Source organism: Aulostomus chinensis, chromosome 24 (genome assembly GCF_037954235.1).
Source record: "Aulostomus chinensis isolate RoL2024-O1b breed Wild chromosome 24, RoL_Achi_v1.0, whole genome shotgun sequence".
Lineage (NCBI taxonomy): Eukaryota > Metazoa > Chordata > Actinopteri > Syngnathiformes > Aulostomidae > Aulostomus > Aulostomus chinensis.
Window position 1 is genome coordinate 1,908,683 of NC_141343.1, and position 20,571 is coordinate 1,929,253.

At 43.3% G+C, this 20,571-nt stretch overlaps 1 protein-coding gene and 1 long non-coding RNA gene across 2 annotated transcripts; both read left to right on the forward strand.

The window, feature by feature from the left end:
* The first annotated feature begins 12,289 nt into the window (after window positions 1–12,289).
* Window positions 12,290–15,339, forward strand: LOC147238340 (signal-regulatory protein beta-2-like). The gene is made up of 6 exons (XM_086197601.1): window positions 12,290–13,101; window positions 13,186–13,530; window positions 13,614–13,961; window positions 14,654–14,788; window positions 14,876–14,910; window positions 15,039–15,339. Exons 1-6 carry the CDS (start codon window positions 13,065–13,067, stop codon window positions 15,165–15,167), a joined length of 1,029 nt encoding a protein of 342 aa, XP_086053727.1. The 5' UTR covers window positions 12,290–13,064; the 3' UTR covers window positions 15,168–15,339.
* Window positions 15,340–17,179: 1,840 nt separating this feature from the next.
* Window positions 17,180–19,773, forward strand: LOC147238341 (uncharacterized). The gene is made up of 3 exons (XR_015111893.1): window positions 17,180–17,193; window positions 19,149–19,500; window positions 19,596–19,773. It is a non-coding gene; the product is annotated as an uncharacterized LOC147238341 (long non-coding RNA).
* The last annotated feature ends 798 nt before the right edge of the window (window positions 19,774–20,571 follow it).

Consider the following 20,571-nt stretch of genomic DNA (forward strand, 5'->3'; position numbering starts at 1 on the left):
AGGCAGCTCAGCCAGACGGTCCGGCCAGTTTTCACATACACACCCATTCATTTATTAATTGATTTCTAAATGCTCCAGAAAATAGCCTGTATTGTACACAGTTAAGGGGATGCAACACCAAGTAGAGTGCAAGTGTGCGTCTGTTGCTTCTCCCCCAGTCTACGTGAGGGCTAAGCTAGCTCGCGAACAGTCAACATTGTAGCGATAGCATATGCAAAATTAACATGTACTACTTTTATTGTTATCCTCTTTGAAACAGGGTTCACGTTCATGAAAAAAACTCTAACTTGTAAATATGGAACTTTAAGTAAATTATCAATTCACTCGCTTCAAGTCAGTCTGCTCTGTGTGCCGGATGGTGCCCCGACAGGGGACTCCATTGTCCTATTGGGGGACTTCAAAGCTCATGTGGGCAATGACAGCATGACCGGGAGGGCGTGATTGGTAGGAACGGCAGGCCGACCTGAACCCGAGTGGTATGCAGTTGTTGGACTTGTGTGCAAGTTGCAGTTTGTCCATAACGAACACCATGTTTGGACATAAGGATGTCCACAGGTGCACTTGGCACCAGGACATCCTAGGTCGTAAGTCGATGATGGATTTTATTGTCATATCATCTGTCCTGCGACTGCATGTTCTGGGCACTCGGGTGAAGAGAAGAGCTGAGCTGTCAACTGATCACCATCTGGTGGTGATCAGTTGACAGGGGAAGATCAGGTGGCATGGGAAGATGCCGCGCAGACCTGGCAGGCCCAATGAGTAGTAAGGGTTTGCTGGGAACGCCTGGCGGAAGAACCTGTCAGGATGATCTTCAACTCCCACCTCCAGCAGAGCTTTGACCCAATCCCGGGGGCAGTGGGGTGTGCAGCCATGGCAGTCGCAAATGCAAAAACTCAGGCATGGGAGGAGTTCGGTGAGGCCCTGGAGAATGACTGTCACCTTCGAAAAGGTTCTGGCAAACCGTCTGTCGCCTCAGGGGAGAAGGGGGAAGGTGGCAACTTGCCCACACTGTTTACAGTGGGGACAGGAGGCTGTTGACGTCAACTGGGGAAATAATTAGGCAGTGGAAGGAATACTTTGAGGAACTCTTCAATCCCACCAACACGTATTCCATGTAGGAAACAGAATTTGGGTAGTACTTGGGGGGGGGGGGGTGTTGTCCAATATTCAGGGCAAAAGTCGCGGAAGCAGTTAAGTAACTCCACGAGGGCAGAGCATCGGGGGTGGATGAGATCTGCCCAGGGCATAGGTGTCAAACTCTGGCCCGCAGTGTAATTATATTTGGCCCGCGAGGCTATACCAAATGATTACTAGAGCTGGCCCACCGGTATTATACAGCACATTCATTCATCGCTAATACTACAAATCCCATAATGCCTTGCTGTTGTTTTGGCGCGTCAATCAGGACAGGTCTCAGAAATGCCCTCTCCTCTGTGACACTAGTCATAGCGACCTCAAGCTACAACTGTCACTGTGATACCCCTTCCCAAAAATGGCGAAAAGAAAGGCAGACAACAGGAGCTTTCTGGACAGGTGGGAGACAGAATATCTGTTTATATATGTAAAAGACAGACCTGTTTGTCTGATTTGTGGAGTCAGCGTAGCTATAACTAAGGAGTACAACATTCGACGACACTATGAAACAAAACACCATGACAAGTACAAGGACCTGGACATGACTCAAAGGAGCCAGAAAGTAGAGGAGATGAAAAGAAGTTTGGTCTCACAACAGAATATGTTCAAAAAAGCCACATCACAAAGTGAAGCTGCTGTAAAGGCTAGTTATATTGTGGCAGCAGAGATCGCAAAATCAGCCCGGCCCTTTAATGAGGGAGAGTTTGTGAAAAAGTGCATGTTGAAAGTTTGTGACCTCGTGTGCCCAGAGAAAAAGCAAGCCTTTTCAAACGTGAGCCTGAGCAGAAACACAGTAGCTGATCACACATGTGGTCTTGCCACCAATCTATATGACCAGCTGATGGAAAAGGGAAAAGATTTCGTTGCATTCTCCCTTGCTGTGGATGAGAGCAGCGACGCATCTGATACTGCTCAGCTGTCAGTCTTCATCCGTGGAGTGGACTCAAATATGTGTGTTACGGAGGAGCTATTGGGATTCAAATCAATGCATGGCACAACCACAGGAAAGGAAATCTTTGAGGAGGTTTCCAAATGTGTAACTGAAATAAAGCTGCTGTGGGATAAACTCGTGGGATTAACGACGGATGGTGCGCCAGCGATGTGCGGTAAAACAAGTGGACTGGTGGGCAGGGTCCGGGAGAAGATGCGGGAAGAGAACTGTGCAGGTGAACTAACTGTTTATCACTGCATCATACATCAGGAATCACTGTGTGGCAAAGCCCTAAAGACGGAACATGTTATGACCACAGTAACACAAGTAGTTAACTTTATAAGAGCCAAAGGTCTGAATCACTGCCAGTTTAAGTCTTTTCTGGAGGAGTGTTGTTCGGAATACGCAGACGTGCCGTATCACACAGAGGTGAGATGGTTAAGCCGAGGAAAAGTACTGAACAGATGTTTCGAGCTGCATGAGGAAATATGTCAGTTTCTGGAAAGCAAAGGGAAGGACACAGCTGAGCTTCGGGAGAAACAGTTTCTGAGTGAGCTGGCCTTTCTGTGTGACATCTTGAGCCATCTCTATGCGCTGAACCTGCAGGGGTGGGGGCGCATCATCACGGACATGTACGCTGCAGTGAGGGCTTTTAAAACTAAACTGTGCCTGTGGGAGAATCAAATGCTGCAAGGAAACCTTGGCCATTTTCCCTGCTGCCACACCATAAAAACACAGTTCTTTACCACCTTGTTCCCATGCACACAGTTTGCTGAAAAACTCAGTGTACTCGGCGCTGAGTTTAGCCGGCGATTTGCTGACTTTGATGTCCAGAAATGTAGGTTTGAACTGCTCAGTAATTACTTGGCAGTTAATGTGGAAAATGCACCAACCAACCTCCAAATGGAGCTAATTGAACTCCAGTGGAATGACACGCTGAAGTCAAAGTATGATGCTGTGGGCGCCGCACAGTTTCCACAGTTCATCCCTGACACAATGCCTCAGCTCCGCACCCAAGCTGCTCAGATGCTCTCCATGTTCGGCAGCACTTATCTATATGAGCAACTTTTCTCCTCGATGAAGATGACCAAAACATCTCACAAGAGACGTCTGACTGATGAACACCTTCACTCGATACTGAGGATTTCCTCAGCTCAAAGCCTGAGCCCAGACATTGATGAATTATCATCCAAGAAGAGATGCCAGGTATCTGGCTTGGGCACATCAGATTAGATCAGTGTGTAGCAAACTGAGCAATAATTAACGTTTTCTTTATGCACTTTTTCTTGCTACTCCAAGACATGGGCTGGATGATTGATTTATTATTGTTATTTTATTTTTAAAATTATTATTATTTATTGTTATTTAAATTTTATTTAATAAATGAATGTCATTGATGTGCTTTTTTATTTGAAATTCGATTTTGCATATCTAGACTATTAAGTTATATATTGTATAGTAATAAGTGTTGCTTGTTCCATATTCAATGTTAAAGCAAATCTTGTTTGGGTCCATATTAAAAGGTTCATTTGTTCAATGCTGGCCCGCGACTTTGTTCAAGTTTTACGTTTTGGCCCACTGTGTATTTGAGTTTGACACCCCTGGCCCAGGGTATCTCAAGCCTCTGAATGTTGTGGGGCTGTCAGGGCTGTTGCCATGGCACTCAGCTGGAAAAGGGTGGTTTGCGTATTCCAGGTCGGGGGGAGGTCTTACCTCAGGTGGAGGAGTTTAAGTATCTCGGGGTCTTGTTCATGAGTGAGGGTAGGATGGAGCGGGAAATTGACAGGTGGATTGGGGCGGCATCCACAGTGATGCAGGTGCTAAACCAGTCCTTGTAGTGAAGAGGGAGCTTAGCCAAAAGGCGAGGCTCTTGATTTACCGGTCAGTCTACGTTCCAACCCTCACCTATGGTCATGAGCTCTGGGTAATGACCGAAAGAACAAGATCTCAAATACAAGCGGCCAAATTTGTTTCCTCCGCAGGGTGGCTGGGCTCTCCCTTAGAGACAGGGTGAGAAGCTCAGTCATTCAGGAGGGACTCAGAGTAGAGCAGCTGCTCCTCCATGTAGAGGAGTCAGTGGAGGTGGTTCGGGCATCTGGTGAGGATGCCTCCTGGACACTTCCCCCGGGAGGTGTTCCAGGGATGCCCAACCAGGAGGAGGCCCTGAGGCTGACCCAGGACGCACTGGAGGGATTATATCTCTCGGTTGGCCTGGGAACGACTCAGGATTCCCCCAGAAGAGCTGGTGGAAGTGGGGCAGTCTGGGCTTCCGTGCTGAGGCTAACCCGGACCAACCGGATTAGCAGAGGACAACGATGACGATGACATGGGCAGCTCTATGTACCTTAAACAGGGTACCAAAATGAAAAACTTAGTTCAGATTTGCAATGATATAACAAATCATCTTTGAAGATAAATCAGGATAATTAACTGACATATACCAGGATAATTATTAATGGAAATAAAAAGAAACATTTTAACAAGAAATATTAGGATATTACAGACAGAATGGTTCCAAAAGTGTATTACTCGTGAAAATATGCCCCGATTTGTAGTATATTCACCGTCAGAGTTGTAAACTATTAGAAAACTACTGACTCATATGCTGAATAAACGAGAGCGTCATTTCTCCTTTAACAATGTTGAATAAAAACTGAAATGTCTCAATATATTAAAATAAAATCATACCAAAGTGGCTTTATCTGGGACATCCTCTTGACTTTGTGTGTTGTTGAAAATTACATTCAGATCTGACATCACAAGCTAATTATAATTAATATAGCAGTTAGAGAAAATCAGGGTAAAATAAAAATGCTACATCTTGGTAAATAAGCTTATTGTTCTTCAGTTTTACAGCCAGTAAAGCAACTAAACACCCTTCTCTGCTCTTTGAGGCATTTTGAAGCTCCTCTCCCCCTGATAGAGTGGCTGACCGTTATCTGGCTTAACCCTGATGAATGATAACAGCAGGACAGTAAAGAAAGCTCTCATCAAGTCATCAAATACTTTTGCCACAACAAAAAAATGTTTTAAATTGCTAGAGGTTGTTTTATGACATTCATACCTGGAGCTGTTGTGACGATCTCAGCCTCTAGTCCCGTCCTGCTCTCTCAGCAATCTGCAGTTCCTCCTCTGTGTATATTCGAGTTCAAATGAATCAGGGAGAGGATCCTTGTTTTTTCCACAAGTCATCCTCCTCATCCTTGCTTGAAAAGTCTGCTATGATTAGTTGCAGCAGTCGTTTCTCCAGTTGTCAACAAATGATTTGTTTTGTTGTTGGAAGCTATGATGAGACTGTCTAAGTGTGTTCAGGAAAGTAGTTCCGGGTATGAATCAGATTCCACCATTTTGGAAACAGAGGAAGAATGTATTTTGACGTGTTTCTCTATGCCCCACCGCTGGTGGTCATTGCAGCTAAGCAAACTAGCAATCAGCTGCCCCTAATGGTGCCTTCAAATGAGGTTGTGCTTCCTATGCTTACTAGAAGAGACCATTTGACACCCCCTGCCCTCACTAAGTCAAAAGTCAAATATACTATCGATGTTTTTGATCCCATCATAGTAGAATGATAACAGGTTGAGCCTCCTATGCAAGCACAGGGAGGGAAGTCTAGCTATGTGAGACAACTCCTCACGTGAGCAAATACATATGCAAAAAGCCAGAGCTGGCTAGATTTAGAAGTCCAAGGTGGGCTTACATGCTTTTACTGTAAGATATTGCTAAATTGTAATAATTTATGAACTTATTTTCTTAATATGCATTGTGAGTGAAGATGTAATTCTTTTTTAATTAAAACATTGTTCATAATGAACGCTGCAAACACGATTTGCTTTAATGTTTCATTCATCATTTTTTAATTTATATTAACTGACCAGCAGATTAGATGGAAAAATACTAAAAAGTGTTCCTAAGTTTTACTTCTACGCTATAAATATTTTACTCTTCACAGCATGTAACCACCTTGGACTTCTAAATCTAGCCAGCTCTTGCTGCGTACTGTTGTGCAGAGAGCAAGTTTCCATTGGTGCAAAAAGTTAACAGGAGTCGTCTCACGTAGCTAAACAGAAGGAGAAAGATGAGCAGTTGTAGTGGATTAATTATTAAGAGAGACACACTGTCCAGAGAGGCTCCAAGTTCTGATGAGATGAGAAACAACACTGAAACAATTGTTGCTGAGTCCGACCAGTTCCTTGATCTTGCAAGAGGGAAATTTGTTCAACACACAAGGAGCAAATGCTGAAGAAGAATCCAAAGACTAGAGAGTCACTCGAACTTCGATACAATCTTTGCTGCAAGGCAGATTTACACTCGCCTACTTGAAAGATTACCTTATATGGTTATACGAATATAAAATCTGCTGTCATATATGAGAGGAAGTCCAAGTTGAACTCTAACTAACACACTAACTAAAACACCTGCCAGTCATGGAAATTTAGGAAAACAAGAACATAGAAAGCTTATCGCCTCAGTGCAGAAACAGGAAGTCTAATACAAGACATTTTTCAGACATACAACTGTCTCATACTTAAGGTCACTGAATCACAATATTCAACCATGGTGCAAACGTAAAAACAACACAGAGTTCAATAATAGTTTAAACATAAAAACACAATGTGATACAAAAATTTTCCATTACAGCAGTATAACTCCTGTTCAGGTAAAGATGACACAAGGTGTTCTCGTTCACAGGCATGTATTCCTCACACAGGCCGAGGGAAGGTAGAGAAACATCTACATGTCCGAAGAACTTAACAGAGGATAAACAAACGATTAGCTTCTGATAAAAATGGAGCAAATTACAAACACAATGTAAAAAATAATAATACATTAACATACACATACCTCGTTGGGCCTTTCAACTAAACGGAGTTAAGAGTCTTGTCTTGTTATCCTTTCTTTTTATCTTTCATCTGTGTCTCCACACCGCACGTATCACAGGTGCTCACCTTCAGCGTGGTGAGGAGGTGCGTCGCTTCAGGACTACTGTGAAGCATCACTACGACAACGAACATTAGTTCCGCTATAAACAATAAACAGTTCCTTTTTAAAAGAAATTACATTCACATGAAATCACAAAAATATATTCCTTTTATTTAAAACATAAATTATTCACATTTTAACTCCAACTCATTTATCAATATCTAAATGAACTTAAATATTATGACTGACTGCAATGACAGCTGCAAGCAGTGAGAAAGACTGAAGGATGGGGGCAATCAAGAAACAAAAACAACAACAGTGGAAATAATAGTGAACCAGCTGTCAATAATAAAATCTACTGGTTCCTTCAGCCATAAACTTCACCATAATATGAGCATTTCAATATAGCAGCAGAGCAGCATATCTCAGGGCCAAGGTCTAAAGTCTACTCTTAGAATTAGAAAGTGTGTTCGCACCAGGACCGAAACTGGGAGATGGTTCCACAGGAGAGGAGCTTGGTGACTGAAGGCTCCGGCTCCCTTTCTAGTTTTAGAAATTCCAAGGACTACAAGTAACCCTGCATCCTGGCAGCGAAGGGCTCTTGCTGGATAGTAGGGAACTATGAGCTCTGTTAGATATAAAGGTGCCTCCTATATTAAATGTCCTCCTATATTTGTCATACATAAATCATACTCATACGTATTACTAACTCATCTTCTTCTCCGGAGCCTTCAGGCTCCCCTCATCCCAGATCCCGGGTGCTGCTGGAGGAGGCTACAGACCTGAAGAGGCTCAAGCTGCCACCCGTAGCTCCACCTGCTCACATCTCCATCTGTCCATCAGTCTCTCCTCCTCTCTCTCTCTCTTTATCTCTGTCCCTCTCTTTCCTTCTGTATATCTGTCTCTCTCCATGATCTGTGTTTATCTCTGCCCCGCTCTCCTGCTCTCTTTCCCCCCAACCGGTCAAAGCAGAAGGTCGTCCCCACTGATCCTGGATCTGCTTGACGTTCCTGCCTGTTAAAAGGAAGGTTTTCGTCACTGTTGCAGGATGTGCTGCTGATGGAGAATTGTTGGGTGTAGATTCATTGAAGGAGCGTGGTACTGGACCTGCTCTACTTGGAAAGTGTCATGAGATGACTTTTGTTGTGATTTGGCGCCGTACACATAAAATTGACTTGACTTGACTTGACTTGCCTGACTGTTAAGGGCTTTGTATGTTAGAAGGAAAATTTTGAAGTAATGAGTTGCAGTAATCCAGTCTTAAAGTAACAAATGCATGGTTTCTCTGCAACTTTTTGACACAGGATGTGTGTGAATGTATTGATATTTAGTAAATGAAAAAGATGGTCCTGGAGATTTGCTTCATGTGGGAGTTAAACAGTGTTGGGCACATTACTTTGAAAAAGTAATTAGTTATAGTTACTTCTCCCAAAAAGTAACTGAGTTAGTAACTGAGTTATGTTACTATGCAAGTAACTAGTTACCAAGGGGAGTTAGTATTACGTTCCTTTTTTTCTTTGAAGCTTAAAAATGTCAAAGAATTTTGATTTTTTTCTAACTGTTCAAATCTTTTTTTGAGCTTGACGTTCATTTTAGCATACTCTTTATCAATGTATTTAGAAAATGTCTTTCTGCACGGTGAAGCTGCTCCTCTTCTCCTCGATATTTTGCCTATGAGGGCTCTGAAGGCGTCTGAATCAACTGTTGACAACGGCAGCATGTTTTCAACAACATAACGCCCTATGAGTTTGTTAATCTCTGTTTGTGTCACAAGTTTTTGTGGAGTGGGGCAGAAAAAAATTCAGCTTTGACTGCTTGGGCGTCGTGGCTCTGTGTCCTTCTTTGTTAGCGGAACTCATGTTAACAGCACCTGGCTTGCTATCATCATTGGTAGTGTCAACGGTGTTTCTGGCCACTAGTTTAGTCGAAGCATAGGCCATCGAGAGGTGCTTCAATAAATTGGAGTTGCTTACATTGGACGTTGACAACCTCTTTGCTCTCGTTCTGGGACGACATAACGTACACTCAACATGTACATTTTTACCTTTAACCTCCGTGAAGTTAAAGTAGTGCCTATATTTCCAGGTTGAAAATGCCATCTCTCACCATCTCTGATAGTTTGTGTGTGTGTGCTGCTATGTGTTGGGTTTGTGTGTAAACACCTGCCAACCTGATGTCTCTGGTTGGCTTAACATGAAATCTCTGTCTTAGCCAATCATCATTACTTAGGCGGTTATATCGCCCCTCCCCCTACCCCCCCTCACCAAAGGAGAAGAAAACACATATTTGTGGCTCCTGTGTGTGCGTGAGCCGAGCCGGATGACAGCTTCAATGAGTACATTCAGTAACGTATAGTAACAGCGTGTTTTAATGGTAACGCCGTTGTAACGACAGAGAAAGTAATTAGTTAGATTACCCATTACTGAAAAAGTTATGCGTCAGTTACGACGTTATTCCCATCACTGGAGTTGCACTGGACCCCTCCAGTTCCTCCTATGGGCGGTGAGTCCAAGGGAGGATGTGCTTGTGCCTCCTTTTCCTGCTAGGCCCGGCCGGGGCCCACGAGCCAACGCCTGGCCACCAAGCGATCGCCTTCGAGTCCCTACCCCAGGCCTGGCTCCAGGGCGGGGCCCCGGTGCCCCTCCGGGCAGGGTACACATAGCACTTGCTGGTTTTTCCATGAGGGGTCTGTTGAACCGTTCTTTGTCTGGCCCTTCGCCTAGGACCAGTCTGCCTCGGGTGACCCTACCAGGGGCAAAATGTCCCCGACAGCATAGCTCCTAGGGTCACTAGGGCACTAAAACTCCTCCACCACAATAAAGTGACGGTTCCAGGAGGAGCTCCTTACCATTCGTTTTGAGTCAAACTCCTGAAATTAAATGGCCCAAGATGAGAAATCTCAGAATTATCTTTTAAGGTCAGTCAGAGTTAAACTGTAATTACCTGATCAGTAAGGGTCCTTGAGGGTGCGTGGGAGTTCCCTACCAGTCTACATGTGTTTTGCTGACTTGGAGAAGGCATTTGACCGTGTCCCTCTGGGAATCCTGTGAGGGGGCTCTAAGATTATGGGGTACTAGTCTGCCTGACTCAGGAGTGGAGATTCTGGACCATCATTCGCTGTCTCAAGAGGGGGAAGCAGTGCACTATCAACTCTGTTCATGAGCTAGGCAGTGTGCTGCTTATCTTGACTTGAGATGTTGTGGACTGGTGGAGGGAAACACTTCAAGGACCTCCTCAATCCTTCTGACATGTCTTCCAAGGAGGAAGCAGTGCCTGGGGACTCTGTTGTGGGCTCTCCTATCTCTGAGCCTGAGGTTGCCAAGGTGATCAGAAAGCTCCTCGGTGGCAGGGCACCGGAGGTGGATCAGATCCCCCCCCCCGAGTTCCTCAAAGCCCTGGGTGCTGTTGGGCTGTCTTAGTTGACACGACTCTGCAGCATCGCATGGACATGGGGGGCAGTGCCTCTAGATTAGCAGACTGGGTTGATGATTCCCTTTTTTAGGATGGGGGATGGGAGGGTGTGTTCTAACTATGATGGGATCACACTCCTCAGCGTTCCTGGTCAAGTCTATTCAGGGGTTTTGGAGAGGAGGGTGTGTCAGCTATTTGAACGTTGGATCCAGGAAGAGCGTGTGGTGGTGACTCCATCCATCCATTTTCTATCACTTATCCTGTTAAGTGTCACAGGGGGCTGAAGCCTATCCCAGCAGCCTTTGGGCAAGAGGTGGGGTTCACCCTGGACAGGTCGCAAGTCCATCACAAGCCCAACACATATAGACAGACAACCGTTCACTCTCACAGCCACGCCTACGGTCAATTGAGAGTATCCCATTAACCTTGTCCGCTCTTTTATGTCTTTGGACTGTGGGAGGAAGCTGAACTACCGGAGAGAACCCATGCAGGAACAAACTCCAAAAGTTCTTGCTGTGAGGCGACAGTCGTAACCACTGCACCACCATGCCGCCTGGTGGTGACTCAAAACCAAACAAATAAATAAATTAAAACTGCAAGCAGCGTTGTTAGGGCCTGAGCCCCCACGCAGCCATCATTGACGCTGGCCCGAATCCAACGGTGTATTGGCCAAGTTTGTAGGCCTTGTAGTTTAGGAGTTAGAAGCCTGAGTCTGATCAGAGAGAGAGAGAGCAGAGCTGAGAGCTGGCCCTTTAAGAACCCCTCCCCCACTGCTCTGTCTCTGATCTGTGCTAGAGTGAGAGCAGAGCTGAGAGCCGGCCCTTTAAGAACCCCTCCCCCACTGCTCTGTCTTTGATCTGTGCTAGAGTGAGAGCAGAGCTGAGAGCTGGCCCTTTAAGAACCCCTCCCCCACTGCTCTGTCTTTGATCTGTGCTAGAGTGGAGAGAGAGAAGGAGCACCAGAATCGGAGTGTGGAAAAGCTGAATAAGTCGGCATACGTTGGTCAAGAGTGACACATAATACCATATTTTTGTAGGGATTTTTGTCAGGAATGCAGTGGTGTGTTTTTAAAAGCTGTGGGATGTATGGTGTAGACGTGAGCAGCGTTTGTTTGACAGTATGTACCCTGAGAGGACACGGTCTCCCCATAGACTTCAATTGTGAGCGTAAAATGTGTCTCCCCGACTTTGAGGGCTTGTATAATGGACACCGAGTGAGTTATTGCAAAGTTTTTACAGATTTTTGAAGAGCAGAGTTGTGTGATTAATGTGTGTAAGTTTGAAAGCGATAGCATTAATGCCCTAGGAGCAGATAGATTTTGTTTGGGGAGTCCTCAAAAAGTCCTCATTTTGAAAGTTTTGTCCAAATTGTGGACATTCTGTTGTAGATAGGTGAGGGGTCAGAGTGTATGAATTTTCCGTCTTGATGAGACAAGTCCAACGATGTTGGTCCCATGTTTGTGGGACATTCGTGGGAGGAGTTATAGCGCTGAAAATTATCTTTAAATTATGTTTCAGTTGTGTGGCTCCATAGGTGGCGCTATCGACTTTGTAGTTGTTTTTTTTTTAGGTTAATGAATGCGTCACCAGACCGGAGAAGTGTGCCGAAATTCAGTGAATTTCATGCATGTTCAGGGGGTGAAATTAGAATATGCTCGTTAAGCGCACGCTCATTAACAGCAAGAACAGTCCAGTACCAGGTTTTGAATGGTGTGGATGTGAAAACTGGCTCCAGGCCGTCTGGGGTGTTGGGGGGGCTGGGACAGTGTTTAGTGGGTGTTTTTAGTGTTTTTAGTGCTGCTAATGTGCTAATGCTGCTAATGCCTTCGCCTGAAGTGCCTTCAGGCTCAGGCCCTAAAAACCCAAAAAGAGACATTATGGCTAGCAAGAAAGAAAAAAAACCTTTTGTGTAGACTGACGACGAGGTGGAGCTGCTGCTAAACATTGCGTTACAATGCAAAGTCATGAAAGATCAAGAAAACGTAGACTGGGAGTCATGTTATACGAAATATTCAGACATTTTGGTGGAGTTTCAGGAACAGTATCCTGACAAAGAAGAGAATGATAAACTTGGGAACAAATTTTCTCATTCAAATGACCCAGTGAAGAAGGTAATACTACCAACCAAGCTCAAGATGCAACATGCGAACAACCCTATTACATCATCATGTCTGCACAGCTCCACTGATATTTTCTTTTCCATTTTCAAAAATCTACGTCTATGTGGCCCAAAAGACTTTGTTCATGTGGACAAGAGGCTCAGACGGTCAGAAAAGTGGGGATTTAGAAAAAATATACATAAACCTCAAGCAAGGGCCTTGGTCTCCTTTCTTCAAAGAGTAAGAGCCGGGACGATTTCTTGACATGCTGCGTGTGTTGTGTAAGAGACAAACCCACAAGTGATCAAGATGCAGGGCTGAACCTATGATGAACCCATAGTACCTAACTTGTTTTTTTCTTTGTCCTACTCGTTTAAATGTGCAGCATCATCTTTGATGATGTATTGCCACCAATGTGATGAGATTTTTTTTGTCTGTGCTTGACTCTGATCCAACCAATCAAGTTCTACATGATGAGGTGCTGAGCCAACCAGTTCAAACAGATGTGGGGACAAGCTGTCGTTCAGCCTGGTGTGTCTTCAGCTGGTCATATCTCCTGAAGCAGAAGAGATGATGGTGTGCTTTGTTTTCTTGCTCTGGTCTTTGTGTAAGTAACCAAAACACACTTGTGAAATATTTTCACCACTGACTTTACAACACAAATCTGATGATATTTTGCATTTTATTTCAGGTGCAGCAAAGGCCGGTGGAATTTCTCAGCCTGATTCTTTCCAAACGGTGAAGCTCGGAGACTCAGCTACTATTGAATGTTATATAGAGAGTGCAATGAATAAAAGAGTGTGGTACAAACTGTCTGCACTGAAGAGACTAGAGCTGGTGTCAAAATCTGATTTTACCTATCATCATACTACACTTGAGGAGAAGTTTGAACACCGTTATTCTGTAAAACTTGACAGCAACAACCATCATCTGACAATATCAGAAACAACATGGGAAGATGTTGGCACATACTACTGTGGTGTGGTGAAGTGGGATGAGATTCAGTTTGGACGTGGAACCGTTTTGGTACTGGAAGGTATTTGTGGCATCTCAACATGATTTCAGTCGAATGAGAACATGAAGTTATTGATCACCGCTCATTAGCTTTCTTTCCCCAAGGTTCAAAGATGAGCAGTGACTCTGTCTTCCAGCAGCCAGAGTCTCAGTCGGTGCAGCCAGGTGACTCTGTGACTCTCAGCTGTTCTGTTCTCACTGAACACTGTGCAGCAGAACACACTGGTGTTGTATGGCTGAAAAACTCTGAGAATTCTGCTCCAAAAATGATTCACTGGTCTGGGAATACAGCTGCAACCTTTCAGAGGAATGAGACCGGCTCTGGAGAGCTTATCTGTGTGTACACCCTTCTCATGAGGAACCTCAGCTCCAGTGATACTGGAACCTACTACTGCGCTGTGGCTTCAAGTGGAGACACGTTGTTTGGAAGTGGAACCAGGATTAACATTTACGGTAAGAGAATAGAAGTTGACTTCATCCAAAAAGTCAAAAAGTGTTATCTTAATTGCTCAGAGAAGATCCTGAGTTTGAGTAAAATCATCTTATTAAGGTAATTTTAACATAAAAGCACAATCAGAAGTCAAGTCAAGTCAATTTTATGTGTACGGCGCCAAACCCCAACAAAAGTTCTCTCATGACTCTTTCCAAGTAGAGCAGGTCCAGCACCACTCCTTCAATGAACCTACACCCAACAATTCTCCATCAGCAGCACATCCTGCAACAGCAGCGATGAAAACCTTCCTTTTAACAGGCAGGAACACTGAGCAGATCCAGGATCAGTGGGGACGACCTTCTGCTTTGACCGGTTGGGGGGGGGGGGGGGGAGCAGGAGAGCAGGGCAGAGACAAAGACAGATAATGGAGGACAACAGATAACCAGAAAGAGAGTGGGACAGAGATAAAGAGAGAAAGAAAGGGAAGAGACCGATGGACAGACGGGGACGTGAGCAGGTGGAGCTGTGGGGGGCAGCAAATTACAAAGCCAACCTGTTCGGGATGAGTTTTGATTTCTTGAGCAAAATTAAAATGCAGTCTGCTTAACTTCTTACCCAAACAGATGTCAACATCAGGATACATAGTCAAAAGCTGACTAATACATTGGAAGTTTTGAATTCAGAACTTTATCTTCTCAGTCTCCTATTTCAGGAGACACTGCTTTAACTCGACCTGATGAACTGAGTCCAACTGTTGTTACACTGATGATTTCAAACATCGTTCTTGGGATTGTGACCTTGATTCTTCTCTGGACATTTTGTAAAAGTCAGAGGAATGTTCCATCAGGTATTTAAAACTTTTATGTCTGTGTCACAATCAGATCCACAGTGTGTTCTATTCTGAAGTCACTGGAACAGATATGTTTTCTTTTAGAAGCTGAAGATGATGGATCTTCTCCAGAAAATCAGGTAGGAGTTGATCTTGGATGTCGCAGTGTCATATTTTCGCTGTATGTCAAATTCATGTTAGACTGACTGTCTCTCTCTCTCTGCAGTCAACAGCACAAATTAATCCTGATTATTGTACTTTGTCACAGAGTAGTGTTGCTGTTATCTATGCAGCTGTGAGGTCGACGCCCAGACACCTCTCTGTCAGGACAACTGCAGTGGAACACGGCAGAGATTCTGTGGTTTATTCTGACATCAAGTATTGTCAACAGAACTGAGAAGTTTACCTTGGGACTGGGGAAAAAAAGACTGTCAGAACGCATTGAACAATAGTCCCTAACTAGATACCAAAAACATCCATCCATTCATTTTCTACCGCTTATTCAGTGAAGGGTCGCGGGGGGCTGGAGCCTATCCCAGCTGCCTTCGGACGGGAGGCAGATTTCACTGGACGGGTCGCCAGTCCATCACAGGGTCAACACATACAGACAGACAGATTTCACTGCATGTTAAGTGTGATTTTCGTCAGTATGTGGCACTGAAAATGACCATGAAAGTCCAGGTTTCTGACAATTTGTGGCAATTTGCAGGCGACACGGACACTGCCAAAAATTGTCAGAAATTGACATCGGCCACTGCAAGGTGATGCTGACGCCACTCTTAGATCATTCATATGGATTTTTATTGAGTTATTTTTCATTGTCCATATGATGTATTCATGTACACATCTATCTATCTATCTATCCATCCATCCATCCATCCATCCATCCATCTATCATCTATCTGTCTGTCTGTCTGTCTGTCCGTCCGTCCGTCCGTCCGTCCATCCATCCATCCATCTATCTATCTGTCTGTCTATCTATCTATCCATCTATCTATCCGTCTATCTATCTGAATATCTATCTATCTATCTATCCATCTGTCTATCTATCATCTATCTATCCATCTTTCTATCTATCATCTGTCTATCTATCTATCTATCTATCCATCTGTCTATCTATCATCTATCTATCTATCTATCATCTATATCATCTATCATCTATCTATCTATCTATCCATCTTTCTATCTATCATCTGTCTATCTATCTATCTATCTATCCATCTGTCTATCTATCATCTATCTATCTATCTATCTATCTATCTATCATCTATCTATCTATCTATCCATCTGTCTATCTATCATCTATCTATCTATCTATCTATCATCTATATCATCTATCATCTATCTATCTATCTATCCATCTTTCTATCTATCATCTATCTATCTATCTATCTATCAATCTATCTATCTATCTATCTATCATCTATCTATCTATCTATCTATCTATCTATCTATCTATCTATCAATCTATCTATCTCGAGACCATTTATGCTGTTAAGCTAGTCAGGTGAGTCTTGAGCGTTCTTACCTCTGCTTCAGAAATAGCTTATGAGATGTGTTAAAGCCATTAATGTCTGTTATTGGACTTATAGTAGGTTAGAGGACTGTGAGTGAAACAACAGCAAATAAAGAGGTGACTTTTAAAAAAAAAAAAATTTAAGAAAATCTCTGGTACAAAGAAATCTTGCTCAGGATAGCCCAATTATAGGCTCTTAAATTTTAGCTTGAATTGAGTCGTGTTTTGCTGCTTTGTTTTGTGTTTAACTTTGGCTGAACAGCATCTCGCTTGGAACTCTTCTGCATGGACACGATCAACCTCTTTCAGCAAGTCTGCAAACTGACGAGAAAAAGTGCTGTGTGCTATCGGTGGGCTTACCAGAGAGTTTACTATGTTTGCTACAGATGTGAATGAGCAGTTTGCTGCAGTAAACTCCAGGTTGCTGACTATGGAGGACCAGTTGGCTGCTTTGGAGTGAAAAGTCTGTGTTTGAGAGAGTAATTCTATAAAATTGCGGTAAGAATATATTCGGTGACCAGCTAAATGAGGAAATGTTTGGTGGCTAGCTATGCTAAAAGCAAGACTATGTTCGGTGGCTAGTTCAGCTAAAAAAAATAGCCATAACGTGAGCTTTCAGTAAGCTAAAGTTAGCTTAGTGGTCTTACAAAAGAAAAGGTAGTGACCTCTTGCTTGGAGCACTGTCTGCAAGTCTATATTTACATGATACTGTGGCGGACACCAGGGGCTATGCCTCTCACCTAGCAGGGCTGTGAGCCGGGGGCATGGTTTACTTTCGTGGGCTCTGTGGTAAAGTTATTCCTGTTGCAGTTGTTTTTTTTGGTTGAGCATTAAAGAAGTTAAAACTCGCCTTCGTCTCCTGTTTTTTCCTCATCCTGCCACAATACTGAGAATGACGACATTGTGTGTAAGTAGCTTTTACTGTTTTCTTATTCCTTGTTTTATTTTACTGTGGCTTTCATGCCCCCCCCCCCCCCCGCAAGCTGTCGTGGTTCATTTCTGACAATTTCTGGCATAGCAAACGTATGCGTATTGCGTATGCAGGCTGTAAATTGCTCTGTCAATTGCATGTGCCATTCCTGAAGACCTTGATGTGAGGATAAATGATTGTGCTTTTTCAATAATCTGCATTTTCATAAATCCAATTGCAGTCATTCAGAATAATCCAAAGAATTCCCTCTTTGGTGTGAGGTTGTTCTCGTGAAAGGGTTAGCACAGTCTGGATGATCAGACACCTCTGTTTAAAGGTTTTCTGCTATTTCAGTTGGCTTCCCGTGTGGTGGGGTTTAAGATCATTCATACAGGTCACAAAACCACAGCAGATGAAACTGAAACTTACAAAGACAGTTTTGTTCCTCCTGTCTTCTTCACCTTCTGTTCGTCATGGGGGTAGCTGACTCCTTCAGTTGGACTAACTCTCATTTGTCCACGCTCTTTCACAGTTGCACCAGTCTGGAAGATTCAGAGTTTGTTTTTGCTCAAATGAATGTGATTGATTATTGAGAATATGGCTGGAGAGTTTTTAAACCACTAATGTTTGCTGTCATGGACTGCAGTTTCCTGCAGTTCATTACTGCTGTGGTGGAAAAGGTTTGAGGCAGTGCAAACAGGTTTCTGCTGGTGGAAATTTGTTTGGTTGCAAACAGGAAGTTCAGCCTGTGGCCCCTAAACTACAGCAAAGAGAAGCTCACACGGAAGCAAAAACCAAAATGAGTCACTTTGAAAGGGAAAAAGTTTGAAATGAGTGGCGTATCTTAAATGCAGATCAAGGAAGTTAACGCACATTTGCTGAGTCAGAGCAGTTAGTGTCCACACTCATTTTGACATTAGACCCAGAGGCTGTATTTCGAGTTTAGGGTTGTTCCTACCTAAAATGTTCCTGTATGTATGGAATGATTTTTGTACATGAGGATCTGTTTTGATCTTTGAATTTGATTTGTAACTTCTAACATTAATCTTTGATCTTGCTTATCAAATAGGAGATACCCATCTATTAAGCGGGGAATCTCTTTATGTTGTCCTGCATGTCTGTCAATTGACCATAGGTAGTGAGTACACAACCTATATATTTGGAACACTTACCAAAAACAACATTCCACTCTATTCCTCCACCAAAGTTTTGGAGACATGGATCAAATGAGGAGAGAGCCCACCCCTCTAAGTTTCACTGTGCAACTGTGCACTGCTCCCCACCAAGACATAAAAGTTGCACGCTCAAATATCCCTGTCCAGTTTTCACTGGGCTTTTTCGACTAATGCACATTGTGAATGGTGAAATTCATGACTTAAAGCAGGATGTGCCCCACTGTGGGCGTTTGTCTATGCAATGATTGACTGGTAACAAAGTGACTGTCAGTCAGGGATGAACGTGCCTGCTAGGTGCTGCCAGGCAAAACCTGCAGCGGTTATTTAGCTTGACAGCCAATCAATATCAAGTAGCTGCTGTTGTTGCATTTGTTTTTCATGGCTAAACAAGCAAGCTGTGGCACTTAATCTTCTCAAAATGAAATGAAGAAACGCATGTTGTGAAAGCTGGAGTGGCTGTTGGAGTACATAAAAACAGGCAAGCGAACACAACTGGTGAAACTTGGTGATATATTTTCAATTTCAAGTGAGAGGAGTTGTTTGCAAGACGTGCACTAAAGCTACATTACTAGGCGACTTTTCAGAGGGGAGTGAGTGGAAACTAGGGTTGCAAAATTCAGGGAAATTTCAAAGTTGGAAACTTTCCGTGGGATTTAATGGGAATATATGTGTCATGATCCTGTTAGTCTAGCTTCCCTGTCTGTCTTCGTGTTTCATGTTTTGTGTTTCACTTCCTGTTTTATTTTGGTAACTCACGTTTCTTTCTTGTCTTCACAGGTTTTACTTCCTTGTTCCGGCTTGTCACACCGCCTCCCTGATTGTTCCTTCCCAGCTGTGTCTCATTATAAAGCTCCCCAAACCCAACAAACTTGTTTTGGACACGTTGAGTGCCATTCCTGAAACGTATGTGAACATGAAAAAAAATATGCATTTGGAGTCCTGTCCATCTTTGGCTCAACATACTTATGTGAGCAAGTTTTCTAAAGCATGAACTTCATAAAGTCCAAACATCGCTCCCGCCTCACAAATGAGGGCCTCCAGTCCTGTGTGAAAATCCAAGTCACATCTTACAGCCCCGACATAGGGATGATCTGCAGCGAACTTCAGACACAGAAGTCATATGAAACAGGTGAGAACAATTGCATTTCATAGGCTGTTATTTTTCAGACAGGAAAAAAAAAAAATCTATTTTGAGCTGATGCTTTTTTTTTTTTGTATGTTCAGGTTCTTCAATTGATAACTGTCTGAGAAAGAAACATGAATGAGAGCACACCAAAAGGGACTTGCCACAAACATTCCTAATTAAGTTTTTAAAATTGCTAAGCTAGTGTTAACTGTTTTATTCATATTAAAGTGGGCTAGTTTTTATTTTTATTTCACAAAAATATAGGAAGGACTCAAATAGGCCTGCATAGTTCACTTTTATTTATTCCAGAGGAGGACCACACATGCACACTGCACTTCTGTTCTTTATTCTATTAAAACATTTGAAAGTTTATAAGTTGTGTTGTGTTTTGAGGCTCCAGACTGTTTTTCTTTGGTGAAAGAGGGGGCGAAATGGCTCTTTTGATAAAAAAAAGGTTGCAGACCCCTGGTGTTGGAAGTCTCAAGACAACGCCAAAGTTGTTATACCTGGGAGGTGCTGTGCTGGTGGTGGAGGTTGTAGTTGTGGATGAGGCCTTGTTAAAGGCATGCAGCTCAGCTCTATCTTTTCCACCCTCCAGGAATCGTCACAAATGTGAACAGGAATTCTGTGTCCATCAACTGAAGCTGAATTGTGAGAACAGAATGTGGAAGTGTACAGAGAATCGAATGTTCAGGGTGGATAAAATGCAAATGAACTCAGTTTCATAATAAGAACCCTCACATACTCAGGACAATGACTGATGAACTGTTTCCTTTGTCTGACGGTGACACTGAACCATCAACTACATTACAAGTCAGTCAGCATCAAGTCAGTGGCAGAAGAAACTCAATCTGAAGCTGTGCTATAAATATTTAATGAAGTTTTCTGATCAAAAACACCCATCTTAACCTTAATTAGAGGCTTTTTAAAATAAATTGTGAATAATAATTCTCAAAGGGGCAGTGTGGCGCAAGAGTGGCTGTCGAGCAACCCATGGGTCCCTGGTTTGATCCTCACTTGCCCCTGTGACCACGCTGAAGTGTCCTTGAGCAAGACACTGAATGACTAATTGCT

Excerpts from the sequence above, each read along its gene's own strand:
- LOC147238340 (XM_086197601.1), top strand. The coding sequence starts at position 13,065 with ATGATGGTGTGCTTTGTTTTCTTGCTCTGGTCTTTGT. Across the intron at positions 13,102-13,185 it reads TTTCTTGCTCTGGTCTTTGT|GTGCAGCAAAGGCCGGTGGA; the intron begins GTAAGTAACCAA and ends ATTTTATTTCAG. Across the intron at positions 14,789-14,875 it reads TCAGAGGAATGTTCCATCAG|AAGCTGAAGATGATGGATCT; the intron begins GTATTTAAAACT and ends GTTTTCTTTTAG.